The sequence below is a fragment of the Oryctolagus cuniculus genome, chromosome 18 (genome assembly GCF_964237555.1).
Source record: "Oryctolagus cuniculus chromosome 18, mOryCun1.1, whole genome shotgun sequence".
Taxonomy (NCBI): domain Eukaryota; kingdom Metazoa; phylum Chordata; class Mammalia; order Lagomorpha; family Leporidae; genus Oryctolagus; species Oryctolagus cuniculus.
The window spans coordinates 33,164,184-33,180,924 of record NC_091449.1 but is presented as its reverse complement, the minus strand read 5'-3'; the positions used below and the strand labels follow the sequence as shown (position 1 = coordinate 33,180,924).

General features: G+C 58.6%; 1 protein-coding gene across 9 annotated transcripts in view; it reads left to right on the top strand.

Annotated features, from left to right (window-relative positions):
• The window catches only part of ZNF423 (zinc finger protein 423), a 328,940-nt gene that overhangs the window by 287,126 nt on the left and 25,073 nt on the right, over positions 1-16,741 (top strand). For all 9 annotated transcript variants that reach the window (XM_051833900.2, XM_051833899.2, XM_070063168.1 and 6 more), the window contains 2 exons: positions 13,759-13,890; positions 15,483-15,598. In XM_051833900.2, coding sequence (XP_051689860.1) covers positions 13,759-13,890; positions 15,483-15,598 — 248 coding nt within the window. The remainder of the gene's footprint in view (positions 1-13,758; positions 13,891-15,482; positions 15,599-16,741) is intronic.

The window sequence follows — 16,741 nt, the reverse complement described above, 5'->3', positions numbered from 1 at the left end:
GAGGGGCCGGAGGCAGGCGTTGGAGCCAGGTGTGCCTGTCTAGAACCTGGCTGTGGAGTTCTCAACTGTCTTTTAGGCCTGGCCCTCGTGTTGAGAGCACAGGTGAAGGCAGAGACATGGACTTCAGGCTTCTTTGCCCTGGAAATCTGAGGGTCACTCTGGGGCCATGTTTGTGGGCAGTGGTCCTTGCTGTAACTAGGGGTTCTCTATTGGGAAAGGCCTTTAATTTGCAGGACCTACAGGAGGGCTCTGGAGTGGCAAGCTGTCCGCTAGGGTCCTCAGCTGAGGCTGTGGAGATCTTAGAGGGGGTGCGTGTGTCCCTCCATCTCCTGCTCATGCAGGGGTGTGTGTGTCCCTCCATCTCCTGCTCATGCAGTGGTGTGTGTGTGTCCTTCCATCTCCTGCTCATGCAGGGGTGTGTGTGTGTCTGTCTGACTCCTGCTCATGTGGGGGGGGGGGAGTGTGCATGTCTGTCTGTCTCCTGCTCATGCAGGGGTACATGTGTGTCCATCTGTCTCTCACTCATGCAGGGGTGCGTGTGTGTCTGTCTGTCTCCTGCTCAAGGGGGGGGGTGTGCTTGTCTGTCTGTCTCCCGCTCATGCAGAGGTGCAGGTGTGTCCGTCTGTCTCTCATGCAGGGGTGCAGGTATGTCCGCCTGTCTCTCACTCATGCAGGGGTGCGTGTGTGTCCATCCGTCTCCCTCTTATGCATGGTGGGAAGGGCACAGTCACTCTTCCAGACCAAGCCCTTCAGTGCCACTAGGACACTGGTTCCTCATCCTGGGCTTCTGCCCCTCAGCCTCCTCTCTGAGTGGCTCCTGGCACCTGGATTGGTGAGGCTGACCTGCAGGCATGGGGAGGATCCCGGATGTCGGGGCAGACCTGGCCACGCTGCTGCCTCCCCAGCTCCTGCCGGCCCCAGCACCACAGTCTGCTCTAGAGCTCAGCTGTGCCCCCGCCACCACCCCTACTCACACCTGGGTCCAGATGTTCGTGTGGCCTGGGGTGTTTCCATTACATAGGTAATGCCGTGTCACACCTCAAGCATGTCCCTTGGTTTGGCCTCCCGGAGTCCCCCACCGACGAGCAGATTGGGTGTGACAGACAGCATCTTGGTGGCTCTGCCCGCGGAGCGGCTCACAGCGTGTGCCACAGAGTCGCGATGGAGATTACACAAGCAGCCCAAGCTAGGGAGCCTATGACTGCCCCCGCTGTCCCAGGAGGCAGGCACTGGGAGAGCCTTCACTCTGGAGGAGCTGAACCTGTGCAGCCCACCCTGAGGCTCTGCTTCTGCGCCATGTGCTGTCCTTGTCACCAGACAGCAATAGTTGATGGCAGTGACTGAGCAAGCGGGGCCCTGGGTCCAACTCCAAGGACAGTGCCTTGGTGGGGGCATGGGGGTCCCAGTGGGCCCCGTCACCCCGTCGCTGTCCAGCATGCCTGTGGGACTTGCAGAGCAGGCTTGCTCCTGGGATGGCAGAAGATGCAACCCTGGGCCCCAGGGCTGTGGGGCCTGTGTCCAGACCACGGGCGTAGAGCAGGGATCTACTGGTCAGCCAAACAGTTTGCATTGGTTGAGCGCCTCATGTCTGCCCAGGCTTATCTGATGTGGGATACCGGGTGGCTTAGTCGCTGAGCCACACAGCTAGGCTTTTAAGAGGGGATCTGTGAAGATGTGTTTTCCGTGAAGGAGAAAGGTAAAATGGCAGTCAGAGCTGTATGGAGGGTGGAGCATGGGCCTGGTGCTGTTTGCATCTTATCACCGCTGACCGTAGCTCGTTCCCTCACACAGTTGACAGGGAGGGCGGCAGGCTGTGTGGGGATGCCTCACCCTTGCTCCCCAGTCTCTAGCGGTCAGTCCTGCTTCCTGCCTGCCCCCTGCCTCGCTGGGCCATAGCCTCCTTGGACCAAGGGTGGCAGCAGCATGAGGCTAGCCCAGAGCTTGGGCTACAGAGGCCTGCAGGGCAGGTGAAGGCGCGCCCAGTGTGGACAGACTCTGTTTGGCTTCTGGGTGCTGGGCTGAGAACAGGGAGCAGAGCAAACCAGCAAGTCAGTGTTAAACATGAGCCTGAGGCGCCCCATGGGCCTGGGACTGTCTCAGTCCTGGGTTTGTTGGAGAAAGACAGAAAGGTGGCAGCACCGTGCCTACCCTCAGGAAGGTGAAGACTTGATGCGGGGGAGAGGCGAGAGAAGACCCGAGAGGGCCTTTTGCCCAAGAACCTCCCTCATCAGGCCGTGGGCCTGGCCACTCTGAACCCTGCCCTCCTGCGTGGCTCTGCAGCCAACCTGAAGAGAGAACGTCCCCTGGAGCAGCCTCCACCCTGGCGTTATCCTTGGAATCGTGACTTCTTGAAGGAAGTACCGTCCACATCACCGTATTCATCTGTTCTTTGTTGTCTTTGAATTTTCCACTTTTGCTTCAGTTTTCATTTCACTTTCATTTAACCGCCTGCAAAAGCCTGGTTCTTGGACACGCAGCCTGCAGAAGCTGAAGCCACACAGCCCACTCAGTCAGGTGTTAGACAGCCAGCTTACAGGGGGCAGTCCCCGAGCTGGGCATCCTCTGCACCCCGAGCACCTGCAGGTGTCTTCTGCGAGCGACTCCGGGGAGGCAGGGCTGTGGCCTGGAGACCAGCTAGTTGCCCAGGTGTTACAGACCCACCTTGTGACCGCAGTCCAAAGTTACAATATTTGCATTACATATTTCAGAGGAACTTGTGACTCTCCCGTGTTCCTGCCTTTGCCACCGTCTTATCTGCCCTTGGCAAAGTGACCTTGTAACCATCAGGGTCAAAGTTTAAGTTGAAGGTCGGAGAAGCTCCTAAGTGCTTTGCCACGCAGGCCACTGCAGAAAGTGCATGCAAGCAGAAGGCTGAAGCATTTTTCACAACGCAGTCACCGATGTGTCGTTTTGATTTCTTTTTTACTTTACAGTGGTGTGAAAGTGATCTGTAATCAATAGAAACCACGGCTGGAGCTTTGCATTTTGATCTTTTCTTGGGCTAGAGGTCTGCATATGATCCTCACCATGCTGGCCAGGGCAGTGGGCACAGCCCCAGTCAGCTGTGTGGTCACGAGGGAGACAGCGGATACCCTGCAGGGCATGGCGTTTCGTACCTGGGATGAGCAGTAGGTTAGGTAGAATAGGTGCGTTTTTGACTCCTGGTATTGCCAACCTGTGAGGATGATTGGGACGTAGCTCCGTCACAAGTTAGGTGGCATTTGTATTTTGAAGCCCACCGCAGTTGCACAAGGGCTTGTTCAGGACTTGCTGTGTGCCCAGCAGTGGTATGGGTGCTGGGATCCCAGTGTTGAGCAGGTGAGAGTGCCCGCCTCACTTAGAATAGTGCCGTCCCTGCACTGCCCAGTCCAAACCTGTAGCCGTCGGCCACGCTGGCTACTGAGCAGGGAGACGTGGCACCTGCAACCGAGAAACTCGAGTTTTCATTTCATTCAGCTTTCAGTGGCTGAGGCAGCCACAGGTGGCCAGTGAGTACTCCACTAGAAAGTGGGGATCTAGCAGGTGCATACTTCAAAACCTTTCCAGCAGACATCGGCTAGTATTTTCTAATCCCACCATTGATTTATTTCTGCAGGGGGGAGGGGATGTCCGGTGTCCACTCAGTGTGACCCAGGGGGATTTTGAGGAAGTGAATTGCCGTTTCCAGCCTGAACACTAATTCTTGCAGCCCTAAGTCCTGGCAACTCTGTCTTCCCTGATAGAGGACTTCTGCAAAACACTGCTTGCTTGCATTCTGTGTTTGTGTTGTGTTTGTGGGTGTGCGTGCCGGTAGCCCTTGGCTTTTGGATGAGTCACTGTTGCTCGTTACTTAGTAGGGACAGAAAGCAATGTGGGCAGCGGCGAGAAGCGTTGGAGGGGAACAGGAGTAATTCCTGCAGCCCTGGCAGGGTCGGTGGAGTAAGGGTTGTGCAGCCTGCCTGTCATGTTGATTGTTTATTCACAGAGGCCATTAATTGGAGGATTATGAACATGCTGGGGTGTGCGGTAGTTGCCTTGTTGTGAAATGTCAACCTGGGGATTGGGCATGTTCACCAGTGGGTGTCCCGGGGCGTCAAGGGGGAAGAAGTCACTTGATTTCACCTCGGGGACCCTGGGGAGTTGGCAGAGTCTTCATTTTCCAAGGTGCTCAGTCTTCAGCCTTTGGCAGGTATGTGTGTGTGTGTGTGTGTGTGTGTGTGAGAGAGAGAGAGAGAGAGAGAGCAAGCAGGCTATGAGACGCCTCCTCTCGTGGAATGTTTCGAGCCCCACTTGTGTCAGGTGCTCCGGTTGGGAGGCCCGGGGGCTCTGAGTGCTGCAGAACCCCAGGTGTCCCGCTCATTGCAATTCTCAGCCCAGCCCCACTGTGTTCTCGCTCCATGGCTGCTGTGCTGTCTGGCTCCTGCTTTCTTGGCCTGGCCGTAAGGGAGCTCAGAGCCGGGCCTCCTGTGTCTTGGTGATGCGCTGAGAGCCTGGGGGGTGGGGCTTTTCTTTTGCCAGAGGCAACCAACCAGTCAATGAGTCCTGGAGGCCACAGTGTGCACCGGGACCTGCGAGGTGGCGTCTCTGTGGGCCCTCGGAAGGAGTTAGCAAGTAGGGCCCTCTGGAAAGGTGCTTCATGTTCTCATCCACCACCAGGGCCATTGGCACCCCAGGGCTGGGCTCCCCACAGAGTGGAGTCAGATCAGGGGGTGGGGGGAGCCCTGCTACTGATGAGTCTATCCAGCAAGCCCAGCCTTTGTCTGAGGTTTTGGGGGCTCCTGGGGGGAGCTCCCTGCCCAGGTCCAGCTCATAGGAAGGGGTGGGAGGGGCCCACCACTAAGTCCTGCCCTCAGGACTGCTTAGACCTCCTTGGACTCTGCTTGGGCCCTGCTTGGACCTCTGTGAAAATCCCACTGAGGCTTCGGAGAGCAGAGCGAGGAGAACCGCTGAGCACTGGGAGACTGTGGCTGTGGGAGCATCCCGGGGGAAGCAGGAGCAGGAAGCTGTAGCGAGCTGGGGCAGAGCAGTGGGGCGGGCAGTGTGGGCGCAACTTTTCCATTGCAAATCTGGGAGATGCGGAGGGAACTGCAGGAAGTACGCAGAAAAATGAAATTCCTAGAGAGTTTTATCTTGGGGCAGAGAAATCTAAATTCACGCAGTTTTGCCATAATGTGCGTTTCCCACGAAGTTTTTGAAGACTGCCTGTAGTTGGAGGGAGAAGGGACTGTAGACAAGGAGTGTTGATCGACACAGGGATTTCCAGGATGGAGACCTCAACTGAGTGTCTGCTGGGTGCCGGGTGCTGCAGGACCAAGGGCTGGGCTGGGGGGGGTGGGGGTGGGATTAGTGCACTGTGGCCATGTGCCCTGGAGGAAGGGCAGGGTCCCAATGCATGGGGCTTGTGCAAGCTGGGTTCCTGGGCCCTGGGCATGGGGATTCAGAGTAGAACTGTCAGGCGGCAGCGGAGTGCCAGATCCGTTGTCAGCGTTTTTCACCTTCTGCTTCCGTCCTCTTTATAACAGCCGTGAGCGCTCCAGGACCCTCTCCCCATTTCACAGACGGGAGACTGAGGTGTAGAGGGAAGGGCTTGGCCCGGTGTCTCCCTGTGAGTCTGCGTAGAACCAGGCCCATGCTCCAAGCTACCTCGCTCTCAGCCACGTTTTCCCCACTCCCAGAAGGAGCTCATCTTTGATGCAACAAGGGGGGTGGGGCAGGGGTTGAGCTGTCCTGTTTGCTGTGATGGGAACTCTCAGGGGGAGTTTTCCTGGGCCTGCTCTCAGGCTTAACTGACCCCTAGCTAAGATCCGTCTGACGCGGCTCTTGGGAGCGGTCGGTCAATGGAACCATCTGGAGTCTTGTGATTGGAGTTTTGGAGGAGGAGAGCACAAGCGGAGTCCTTATAACTTGGGACGGCAGCGTCGTGGAGATAGGCCCAGCGTGAGTGCTGCTGTGGGGCTGTGCCCTCTCCTCCATCTTTCCCCAGACCATCTTGAGCCCCTCCCCCACCCCGGATGTGGAGGGCAAGCGGCCTCCACCCAGCATCCGCCCGGCATCACTACCCTGGCCGGGCCTGAAGCAGAGCGGATACATGGCAGGGGCTGCAATTCAGCGAGAAACATTAGGACCCGGCCCGGCCGCCACAGCAGCTGAACAGCAGGCGAGAAGGGCACCTCGGAGCCGCCTCCCTGGCAGCCCAGAGCCGTGTGCTGGATGGCAGGAGGGTCCATTGTGGTCCAGCGGGGATGAAGTGAGGGGCCAGAGGCTGGGGCCATCACCCCCCACCTGGAAATGAGGACATGCTACTCACCCTCCCCTCTCTCCTGCCATCCACCCTGCAGCCTCCGTTGTGGCCTTGTGGTCGTGGTCGAGGGGACGTCGGTGGGCACCTGAGTAAATAAGTATAAATAGTTTTCTTTCTGATATGTGACCGGATTATTTTCCAGTTGATTTCAAGCCTTGGCCCCAAGTGGCCCACAGATCAAAAAAAGATAAGGGTCAGTTACAAGGTTGAGCTCATTCTCCGTTGCCGTGGCAACTGACCTCAGGCAACCCTCGGAGGACTACACCCAGCTCCCCAGGTGATATTTTTACTGTCCACGCCATCAATCCCAAGCCTTTCAAAACTCAGACTGCCTAATTGTCAGGGCTCTGTTTTGAAGAGGCTCTGGTCCCCCGTGGGGCCCTGGTTCAGGCTGCCAGAGCTCATTTATAAGCCCTTCTGTGCATGGGGACCGTGACATGGGTCCCTCCTGGCCAGGAATGCCTGGGAAGGTGCCCCCCTTGTGGGGGAGGAAGGGCATAGCCCATCCTTCCAGATTAATTAGGAATATGGGGGCCCAAATGGGGGCGGCAGAAGTGAAGGGCCCTGAGCAGCCCTGGGCACACCTGACTTGGGGTGGGGGGCAGGGTGATGCTCAGGAGGTGGGGGACCACCCATTCCAGAGTCTCCAGCAGCCCCTCCAAAGACGGCCCGCACCATTTCGTCCCAGTTGTGATCACGGGAAGTTTTTTTCCAGGGTCGTGATGCTTTCTCTGTCTTCTGTGAAGTGGCGGCAAACACGAGTGTAAAAAACTTCTGCCTTGTGGAGAGAAGCATGCTCACTGCAGGCAGCCTTGCTCAGAGCGGTAGGACATTGGAGCACCTGGGACTGAGTCCCACCTTCTCTTCCCATCCAGCTTCCTGCTAATGCACACCCTGGGGGCAGCAGGTCATGACGCAAGGACTTGGCTGCCTGCTGCCCGCGTGGGACACTTGGATGAGGTTCCTGGCTCCTGGCTTCAGCCTGGCCCAGCCCCGGCTGCATGGGCATTTAGGGAATGAACCAACAGATGGAAGAGCTCTCTGTTTCTGTGTATCACTCTGACTTTTTAGCAAAGAAATAAATCTTTAAAAACAGACAAAACAAGAAGCAGCAGTGAGAACCCCAGCTTCGGGATCTGAACAAAACCTGCATCCCTAATCTGCATCCCTAATCTGCTTCCGTGCATCTCAGTGGTGCTCAGGCTTTAATCTGTACTCAAAGACCAGGGCGCTCTTCGAATGCAGGTTCTCCTACAGCTCTGTCTGAGCCGGTGAGCTGAGCGTCTGCATTTCTCACCAGCTTCCTGGTGACCAGGGCTGCTGGTCTGAGAACCAAGCTCTGCCAGGAATGTAGGTCCTCCAGGACTTCCAGGGCCTGGGTGCTGGGGATCCCAGGATCAGCCCCTCTCCCCACCCCCCTATTCCCCAGAGCCTGCCAAGTGTTGGATGAAGGACTCCCCCCCGACCCCATTTTCTCCTTTGACCCTTGTCCCAGCCCAGATGTCATCACTGTCCCCTGCCACGCTTCCCCCTCACCCCCACAGCCTGGCTTGAGTCATTTCCTTGGGGTATTTTGTGCTAAATTGGACAGAAGAACAGTCTGGAATGGTTGCCCCTATGTTGCTACCTGCCCTCGTCTATTCTGCCAAACTTTCTTCCTCCCAAGGAACAGTGTACTGACCCCTCACCAGCTTCTATTTCCTGTGCTGCACCTGTTCCTGCTCATTTATTGGGATGGTGTCAGAGGGGTCCTCTTCTGGGGTCCCACTTGCACATCCCCTCATCTTGCCCCTTCATGAGCTTGGGCGAAGACTGGTGGCTTCTGAGCCCAGCCCTGGGACTGCAGTGGACTTTGCTGGACCTCGTACTTGGGTGGGCAATGGGCTCAGCCCCCCGGAGCTATGGACTGCCTGTCTGTGAGGTGCATTGCCAGCGCTGGTAGCAGAAGGGCTTCGGCTGGGCCGGGCAGCCCACACCTTGCTTTGTGTTACTTCCACCTGCAGAAATGTGTTGCAGGGTGAACACTGCTGCCTGATACGGGGGCGACCTCCCCTCCCCACACAGGGAAAGGCCCTGGCCCCTGTGCATGGGGAGGCCCACCCGGCTCACATGTGGAAACCTCACCTTCAGTTTAGGGATCATCAGGGGCACAGAATCACCTGCTGGGTCCCAGGTCTGCACTCAGAAAGGGCTGCTGGGGGCAGGGGTGTGGGGAGAACACCCTGCCCAGCTCTGCCTGGTCCCTGGGAGCTGCCCTGCCTCTGCAGCTTGGTCAGGGAGACGCTGTGGTCCCATGAGGGTCCAGGCATCATCACTGCAGACGAGGACGGGGTTCGCAAGCCCTGAGTGCTGTGTGATTGGAGGGGACCGTGATGTAGAAGAGCAGCGTTTCCCGGCACCTCCCTCCCGTGTCCCCAGCCTGCACTGTCCGCTCTGCACAAATCACTAGTGCTAGACCCTGTCCTGGCCGTGATGGTGCAGCAGACAGACAACCCTTGTGTGTGTGTGTGTGTGTGTGTGTGTGAGAGAGAGAGAGAGAGAGAGAGAGAGAGAGAGAGAGAACATGAATTTGTTGCCTAGCTAATCAACTCTGTCAAGGTGCCAGGTGGTGGTAAGTGCCATCATGGGCATGAATGGCGGGGAAGGTACTAGAAAGGATGGGGTGTGTGCTGTTTGAGCCAGAGGTGTCCAGGAAACCTCTTGGAGGAGGTATTGTGCGAACAAACACCAGAGCGCTGTGAGGGCAGGAGGACGGCACAGGCTGGGGACGAGTGCGGGCACAGGCGGACTGCCTCACACAACACCCCAGCTTGCGTTCCCGTTCTCTGACAGAAGCTGCTGATGGTCAGAGAGGTTGGGTCACTTACCCAGGGGTAACCCACAGCCCATGAGTGTCCGACCCAAGCATTTCTGGTTTTTGGGTTTTTTTGTTTGTTTGTTTGTTTGTTTGTTTTACAGGTAGAGATATAGACAGTGAGAGAGACAGAGAGAAAGGTCTTCCTTCCGCTGGTTCACCCCCCAAATGGCCGCTACGGCCGGAGCTATGCCGATCTGAAGCCAGGAACCAAGTGCTTCCTCCTGGTCTCCCATGCGGGTACAGGGGCCCAAGCACTTGGGCCATCCTCCACTGCCCTTCCGGGCCACAGCAGAGAGCTGGACTGGAAGAGGAACAACTGGGACTAGAACCCAGAACCCAGCGCCCATATGGGATGCCGGTGCCACAGACGGAGGATTAACCAAGTGAGCCATGGCGCCGGCCCCCAGATTTCTGGTTCTAACTTACATGTCTTTGCGGGCTGCCTCCTGAGTGTCGGCGGCTAGTTATGTCCCGGTCAGCACCTGGCGGCAGTCTCCGGTCCCTGCTAGAGGGAGGGCCAGGTTAACAATGCCTTTCCCAGGGCTACGTGCCCAAGTGGGGTCCCAGCTCAGAGGAGAGCCAGGCCAGACCCGTCCAGATGGCTGCAGCCAGCAGCTCGTGCTCAGCGCGTCGGAGCCCAAGAGCAGTGCCCTGCCCACTGCCCTCAGCAGCCCGTGGCTCCTCCCTCCCAGGCAGTCAGTGATGGCCCCTGGGCGTGTGCCCAGGCCTGCCTTTGCCATCGCGGTGCCCACACGAGCTCCTCCTTCAGGATCCTGATAATCAGCCCTCTCTCCTCCCGGCTTCCCCCAAGACCCGTATGGAAATAAGTGTGTGTCTGCCAGGGATCAAATGCTTTCGGAGACAAAAGTGACTGGCGAGGACATTACAGGGGGCTGTCATCTCGGCACGGCGCTCTCCACAAAGCCTGCAGCCCCTCTTTTGGGCTGACACAGTTTCAGCCAGAAAGGTTCCAGCAGGCTGACTTGGTTTTAAGCAAAAGCACATCCTATTATTTTTTTGAGAAATGAAGTGTAAAATTAACACTTATTATTCCCGAGCAGAGGAGAACAAAAGAGGGAGAGGGACTCTGGGATTTTCATGCTCGCTGGGTTGTTTGTTTAGCGGTTTGGGTTTTTATTTATTTTTGCGTTTTTTTTTTTTTAATGATAATGCAGCCGTGGATTCCCCACGACAGCCTCGACTTCCGGGGGACGCCAGGCGAGCTGTGCATTTCACTCTACAAACGAGCGGGACTGCATGTTCACTTGCGTTGTACGGGTCTCTCTTATGGATGCCTGTCATGTGCGATATGAAAACAAAACAAAACAAAACAAAACCCAGAATGTAGAGGAGGAGAAGGCACCGCGGGTCTTAACTCACAAGATCTGTACAGCCCCCGCGCCATGGGTCCAGGGGGCCTGGGGCTCCCACACAGCCCTGTCCTTCTGCTCCGAGAAGCCGTCTTATGTAATGCGTGGAAGGGATTCTCCCAGGGTACCACTCTCTGCGGCCGCCTCCTGGGACAGAGCGAGGGGCTGTCGGCGCCAGCGGGGCGAGAGTGATGGTGGTGGCATTCTATCAATATCCTCCTCCGGCTGCCTCGGATTGGGTCACAGGCTCGCCAAGGAGCGTTTGTCACAGTAACTAGGGCAGTCCCTCCCCGCCCTCTCCCCTGCGTTCCTGGATGGTTTTTATAGGCAGAGGTACACATAATGGACGCCCTGGGGAGCACCCTGGAACCACCACCCCCCTTCAGTGGGCTGAAGGCCTTGCTTCAGACAGATTTGCAAATCAAAAGGTCTTGCCAGAGTGGGAGAGAGTCCCAGATCAGCAGGACCCCCCCTCCCCGCTTTGTGCCCACAGCCCCTTCCACTTGCTCCTCCTCTCTTTCCCCAGGTTTGATTCCTTTAAACACCTGGGGAGGAGGAAGGAGGAGGGTCCCTAGATACGCACTTGTGTGTGGGGCTGTTGGTCTAAGCAGCCTGGAACCTCACTTTGATACTGGTTTGGGGCTGTGGGTGGCTGCACCCACATCCGTTTGGGCCCGGACACCTGCCTGCAGCTCCTGGGCTGCCTTGCTGGGCACGTACTCATGGATGCAGTTGCTGGGTGTAGCTGCATCTCTGAATCAGGAGGGGTGGGAGAGGTGGGAGTGGAGGGGGGGTTGGGCTGATGGATCGCGCAGCACTCAGAGAACGGAAAGTGACTGTCAGACACGATTTCTCTGATTTATAAGTCGCGGGAGCCTCCTCCGTGCGCCCCATGTTTGTGTGTCGGGCGGGCAGGCTTCATCCACAGCCAAGCGCTTAAAGCCGTCTCACGGACAGCTGTAAATCCCGCCTTGCCCGAGCTCTGGCCGTGCAGGCAGCGAGAGCGTGCCAGGCCCAGGGCCTCGCTCCTCCTCCGCCAGTGTGTAGGTGGACCCAGGTGGGGCCTGATACGTGGTGAGCTCTCAGAGAAGACTCATCTGGGTCCATCGCGTCACTGCCAGGATCAGAGGGACTCACAGAATGTGGTTAAATGACTCAGGGACCACTGTGCCCAGCAAGGGGCAGCCGTGTGTGTATGTGTGTGTGTGTGTGTGCAGCATCAGTCAGAGGGGGCTGCCTGGGGGTGGTGTGCGGGCAGAGTGGGGCTGGTTTTGTGTCCTGTTCAGAGCACCACGCCCATCTGCCCATGTCACCTGAACAAATGATCTAATTCTCTGAATCCATTTCCTATTCCTAGAAATGTGTTTTCACAGCCAGCTGAGAGTCAGTGTGTTACAACTATGGTCACTTTCACACATCCCTTGCCTTCTTCCTGTCCAAGGGCTGTCAACATTCGAGTAGCCAGGCCACCTGTGAGGGTGATGTCTCATTTGTTCACTCATTCAGTCATTCATTCATTCCTTGAACCCTGTGCCAGGCACTGGGAAGCATTGTTTGTGCTGGAAGGGGGAGTCTTTGGAAGACCCCCCCCCCCCCCGCACACACACACATCAGAGGCCAATTCTAATTATGATCAGCATCTCCCCAAGGGTGGTAGGGGCCATGCGTGGGGCCTGTGTGGCGAGCGTGCTGAGCCTACCCTGTGTCCCCAGACTTGTCAATGAATTCCTTTTCTGCCAGTGTAAATGGGAAGTGTTGAGTCTCTGTCGGGGGCGTGTGGCCTAGTTGCCGGGGCTCCAGGGGCATGACAAGCACCTGGTAGGTTCAGCCAGTGGGCTATGTGGGGCAGGCCCACCTGCATGCACACGTGTGTGCATGTCTCTGCGGCGGGCTGCCCGGGGGCGTGGGCAATGCCTGCTGTCCCTGCCAGCCCCTGCCAGGGCCTGGGGACCCAGGGACTCGCCAGGAGCCTCAGCCCATCTGTGTTTGTGTCTTGCCACCGGCAGAGCCCCTCTGCTATCTAATTCTTGCCTTTGAGGGCAAATCAGAGCACCTGGCGCCTATGGTGAGTCCTGTTCCCTGGGGGGTCCGGGGGGGCGTGTCCTTGGCTGTCCCAGATACCAGTGTGCCAGCAATAAACTCTTATTGAGCACTTGCTGTGTGCCAGGGGCTCTTCACAGCCCCTCGGCACGTATTTAATGCACTCAGTTCTCACGCCCGCTCTAAGAAGGCTGCAGCAGAGCGTCTCAGCAAGGGGAAACTGAGGCAGAGAGCAGTTGTGTCATTTGTCTGTGGTCACCCAGGAAGTGATCGCGCTGGACTTCTGCCCCGGCTGGTGTGGCGCTCCAGCAGGCAGTCCCCACACCCGCTGCTGACCCTCGGGCACACAGTGCAGGCGAAGAGGCAGGATTTGAACTCAGCTCTGCTACATCCTGGCACAGGCTCCAGGCTTGGGCTCCGAGCCTCCCCAGTGGTGGCACTCAGGGCCCGCTCTGTGTTTCCTAGGTGCCTTTGCCTGAAGGTTTGGGGTCACAGCATCTCGCAGCTGGGGAGACGGGGCCGAGTTCTGATTTTCCTGTTGCCCATGAGCTGCTGCTGAAGCTGTGCGTTTTGCTTCCCGCCGTGGCTGTCAGCACTCTTCAGAGAGATCCGGGTCTTCCTGGTGCGGACCAGGCCCTCTGCGGAGTGCGCTCTGTGGCCTGGCGCGGACCAGGCCCTCTGCGGAGTGCGCTCTGTGGCCTGGCGCGGACCAGGCCCTCTGCGGAGTGCGCTCTGTGGCCTGCCTGACCCCGGCCTTTGCCCCCTGCAGTTCTAGAGCGTCCCTCCCAGCGCACTCACATCACCCGGGCAGTGTCCGGTGTGCTCCGAGCTACTCACACACACACACACACACACACACACACACCGGGATGGGACAAAGCCATGGCCTGCCACGCTCCCTGCAGAATCCCCAGCTCACAGCAGTGTCCGGCCCACAGCACACACTGATCCGTATTTGAGTGCACATTTTAGAATCCTGATCAGACTCCCTTCTCTGTCCAGTCCCTGTTCTGGGCCTCTCTCCACAGTGATGGGGTCAGATGGGACCTGCAGAGCTCCTGCCCGATCACCTGGTGGGAAATCATAGCGGATGCTATGGACTGACCCCAAGGGGGCTGGGCCAGCCAGAGCCAGAGTGGGTCTTGGTGTCCGAGCTCCCCACTACCAAGGGGTGCCCGCAGGGTCGCTGACTGTCTGGGTTTTCCTTGCAGAGGAAGGCATCAACCACGAGTGTAAGCTGTGCAACCAGATGTTCGACTCCCCGGCCAAGCTCCTCTGTCACCTCATCGAGCACAGCTTCGAGGGCATGGGGGGCACCTTCAAATGCCCCGTGTGCTTCACAGGTGAGCTGCCCAGCATGTGCCCCGTGGGAGACCCGGTGGGGACAGAGAGGCACCCGGGGCCCAGCCTTTCCATTGCTGCTCCGTGTTCCTTCCCCCTAGGGACCTGGTGGGGATCCACCTGCCAGGAGGTGCCCTAAGGGATTGACAGGTCCAGTGCCCGCCCTCCTCCCACTCAAAGCTAACCCGTGGCCGCAGCCTCCATACACAGCTGCTGGAAGTTCTTCGTCCACCCCAGCCCCAGCCCCTCTGTTGCTGTCTGCCCTTCCTGGGCTCTGTTTGTCTCCCTGAGCTGAGAGCTCTCCACAGTCTCCACGGGGGACCCCACCTTTACACACTCCTGACTCCCCCTCCTCCTCAGCCTGCACATGGCTGCCCAGCTCCCTGTCCCAGCTCATGCACCATCCGTGCTCCAGGCTGGAGGGGTCAAGGACAGCTCTGCCAGCCGAGTCCCCAGCCCCCAGACTGGCTGCTGGCCCAGGCGAGCGGCTGTCCCAGCCCCAGGCGAGTCCCAGGGGCTCTGCCGGCCCCTCCTGCTGCCCAGATGGCAGCCGGTGTGCGTGGGGGCGCCCAGCTTTCCCTTGCCTCTCCCGACATCTGCCGTCTGCCACGGCGGGAAGCCCACCCTGGGGAGGGTGCCTGGCGGGAGGGGGTCTCTGAAGTGCTCACCTCTCAGACACGCAGCTGCTTCAGGGCCACCTCCTGTGTGCGCCCAGGGTCTGGGGCACCTCCGGGACCTCCGCCACCAGGAATCTGGGGCTGCGACCTGCTCTGTGACAGGCACGGGGAGGACGCTCTGCTGTGGGGAAGCCCCCCACCATGCACACACCCTCTGGGGCCCCCAGCAGTCCTGGAACACCCTGGTGCCTTCTTCCCCCTCCACCCCAGGAGCCCCCACACATCTGTTCCCATCACACTCGGGCTCAGTGCGGGGGCTGGCACGAAGTGGCCCCAGCTGCTGGGTTCTGCCCATCCAGGCTCCGGGGGGGCCTCGCACTGGGGCTGACAGCATCTCAGCCACAGAATACAAGTTCTCGTTGCTTGAGCAGCTTTGCTGGCAGACCCGGGGCTAAGCTTGTTTGCTTCGCGTCGCGGTTCAGACGCCTGCTAGCAGGGAGACCATGGCCGAGCCCTCTCCCATTCCCAGCACCTCTGTGGTCTGGGACGTGGATGGCACCAGTGCCTGCCCCACGGCTCTGAGAGGTGTTCAAGGCACGCACACGTGGAAAGTGTCCTGCGCTTGCAGCCGATGACGGCATTCGTTGCCCCGCTGTGCACCAGGCCGTCTTTTTAAGTACCCGTGAGTCTTAGCTGATTAGATCCGCCTGGCCACCCAGGGAGGTACCCATAACGACCTCCAGTTTTCAAATGAGAAAACGAAACCCAGAGAGGTTGAGTGACTTGCCCAAGGTTGCACAGCCACCCATGCGTGTGGCAGCGCTCGACTCACCTGGCTCCAGCCCCTGCTCGCTGATGCTAAAAGTGCTCCAGTGATCCACTGTCTGGCTGAGTGTGCCTGGGCCTGGGGTGTCTGGAGCTGCTGCATATGGCTGGGCTGTGTTGGTTTGGGCCCTCATGGCCATGTCCTTGTCCAGTCTTTGTCCAGGCCAACAAGTTACAGCAGCACATCTTCGCCGTGCACGGGCAGGAGGACAAGATCTATGACTGCTCACAGTGCCCACAGAAGTTCTTCTTCCAGACTGAGCTGCAGGTGAGTGCCCCCACAACTGTACCTGCCCAGGCTCGGTGGGTGTCCCCCCTCTGTCAGCACCAGGGGTCTTTGGGTTAAGCCAGGGGGCTGGGGTCTTATTCCCACCGCTGCTGAACAGTTTGAGCTCCTCCGGGTTGGCTGGTGTGAGCTGTTGGCCTCCTAGCCTCTGCTGACTCAGTACCCCCAGGAGAGCCCGAATCTGGAGCTGGAGTCAGAAGGCTCACATTTGGCTCCGTGGCTGGTGGCCATGTGGCCTGCATAAGTGAGTTGTGGAGCTGTGTGGAGCCAGGAGCTGGGTCTGAGGTCCTGGAACCTCCAGCTGCGCACAGGACAACCAGAAACAGGAAGCAATGGGGCTGGGCACGCAGGGCTGTGGAGAGGGGTGCCCAGCTCAGAGGAAGGGTCACCCGTGTTGGGCCTGAGGCTGGTGTGGCCCTCAGTGGGTACAGTGGCCTTATCCGGTGTCCTCAGAGCGCCGTCCAGTGAGGCCTCCTGGGAAGGGGAGCTGCTGTGTGCGGGTCCTCCCTGGGCACCTGCTACCCTGCCTGGGGTCCTGTCTCTTCTCCCATGTTTTCTGAGAACCCAGAGCTGTGCCCAGGTGAAAGGGTTTTCTCTCCCCTTGGTTTTGGCAAGAACACTGGAGCAAGCACACACTCTTCACACTGCACCGCACACAGCCCGGCTGCTGCACACACACGAAGACGTCCTTTCTTCACAGAGGGTAGCACTGCGCCTCCTGCAGAGGCAGACCCCCCACGCACGCCTGCGGAGGCACCGTGGGTCAGGTGCACGGGTCAGGCTCTGCTGCAGTGACAAGCATCCTCTGTGTCTCTGCGTCCGGACACGTTTGCAGCTTGCGTGACACATCCAGGCAGGTGGCAGGGGAGGGACTAAGCTCATGTCCACGTCCATCCACGTTGCCATGGTCACTGAGGCAGGAAGAAGGAGGAGGAGGGCGTGGCTCAGGCACCACCTCTCCAAGCTTCCATTTGGAAGTGATTTTCATGGCCGCCAGCTCTCAGTCTTTGTTTGGCCAGGGCAGGCCATGTGGCTGCACTCAGCTTTCAAGGGGGCGAGGAAGAGGGCGCCCCTCTTCTGCCAGAAGAGCAGGGAGCTGGCGTCTGGCCGAGGCCGAAGGACCAC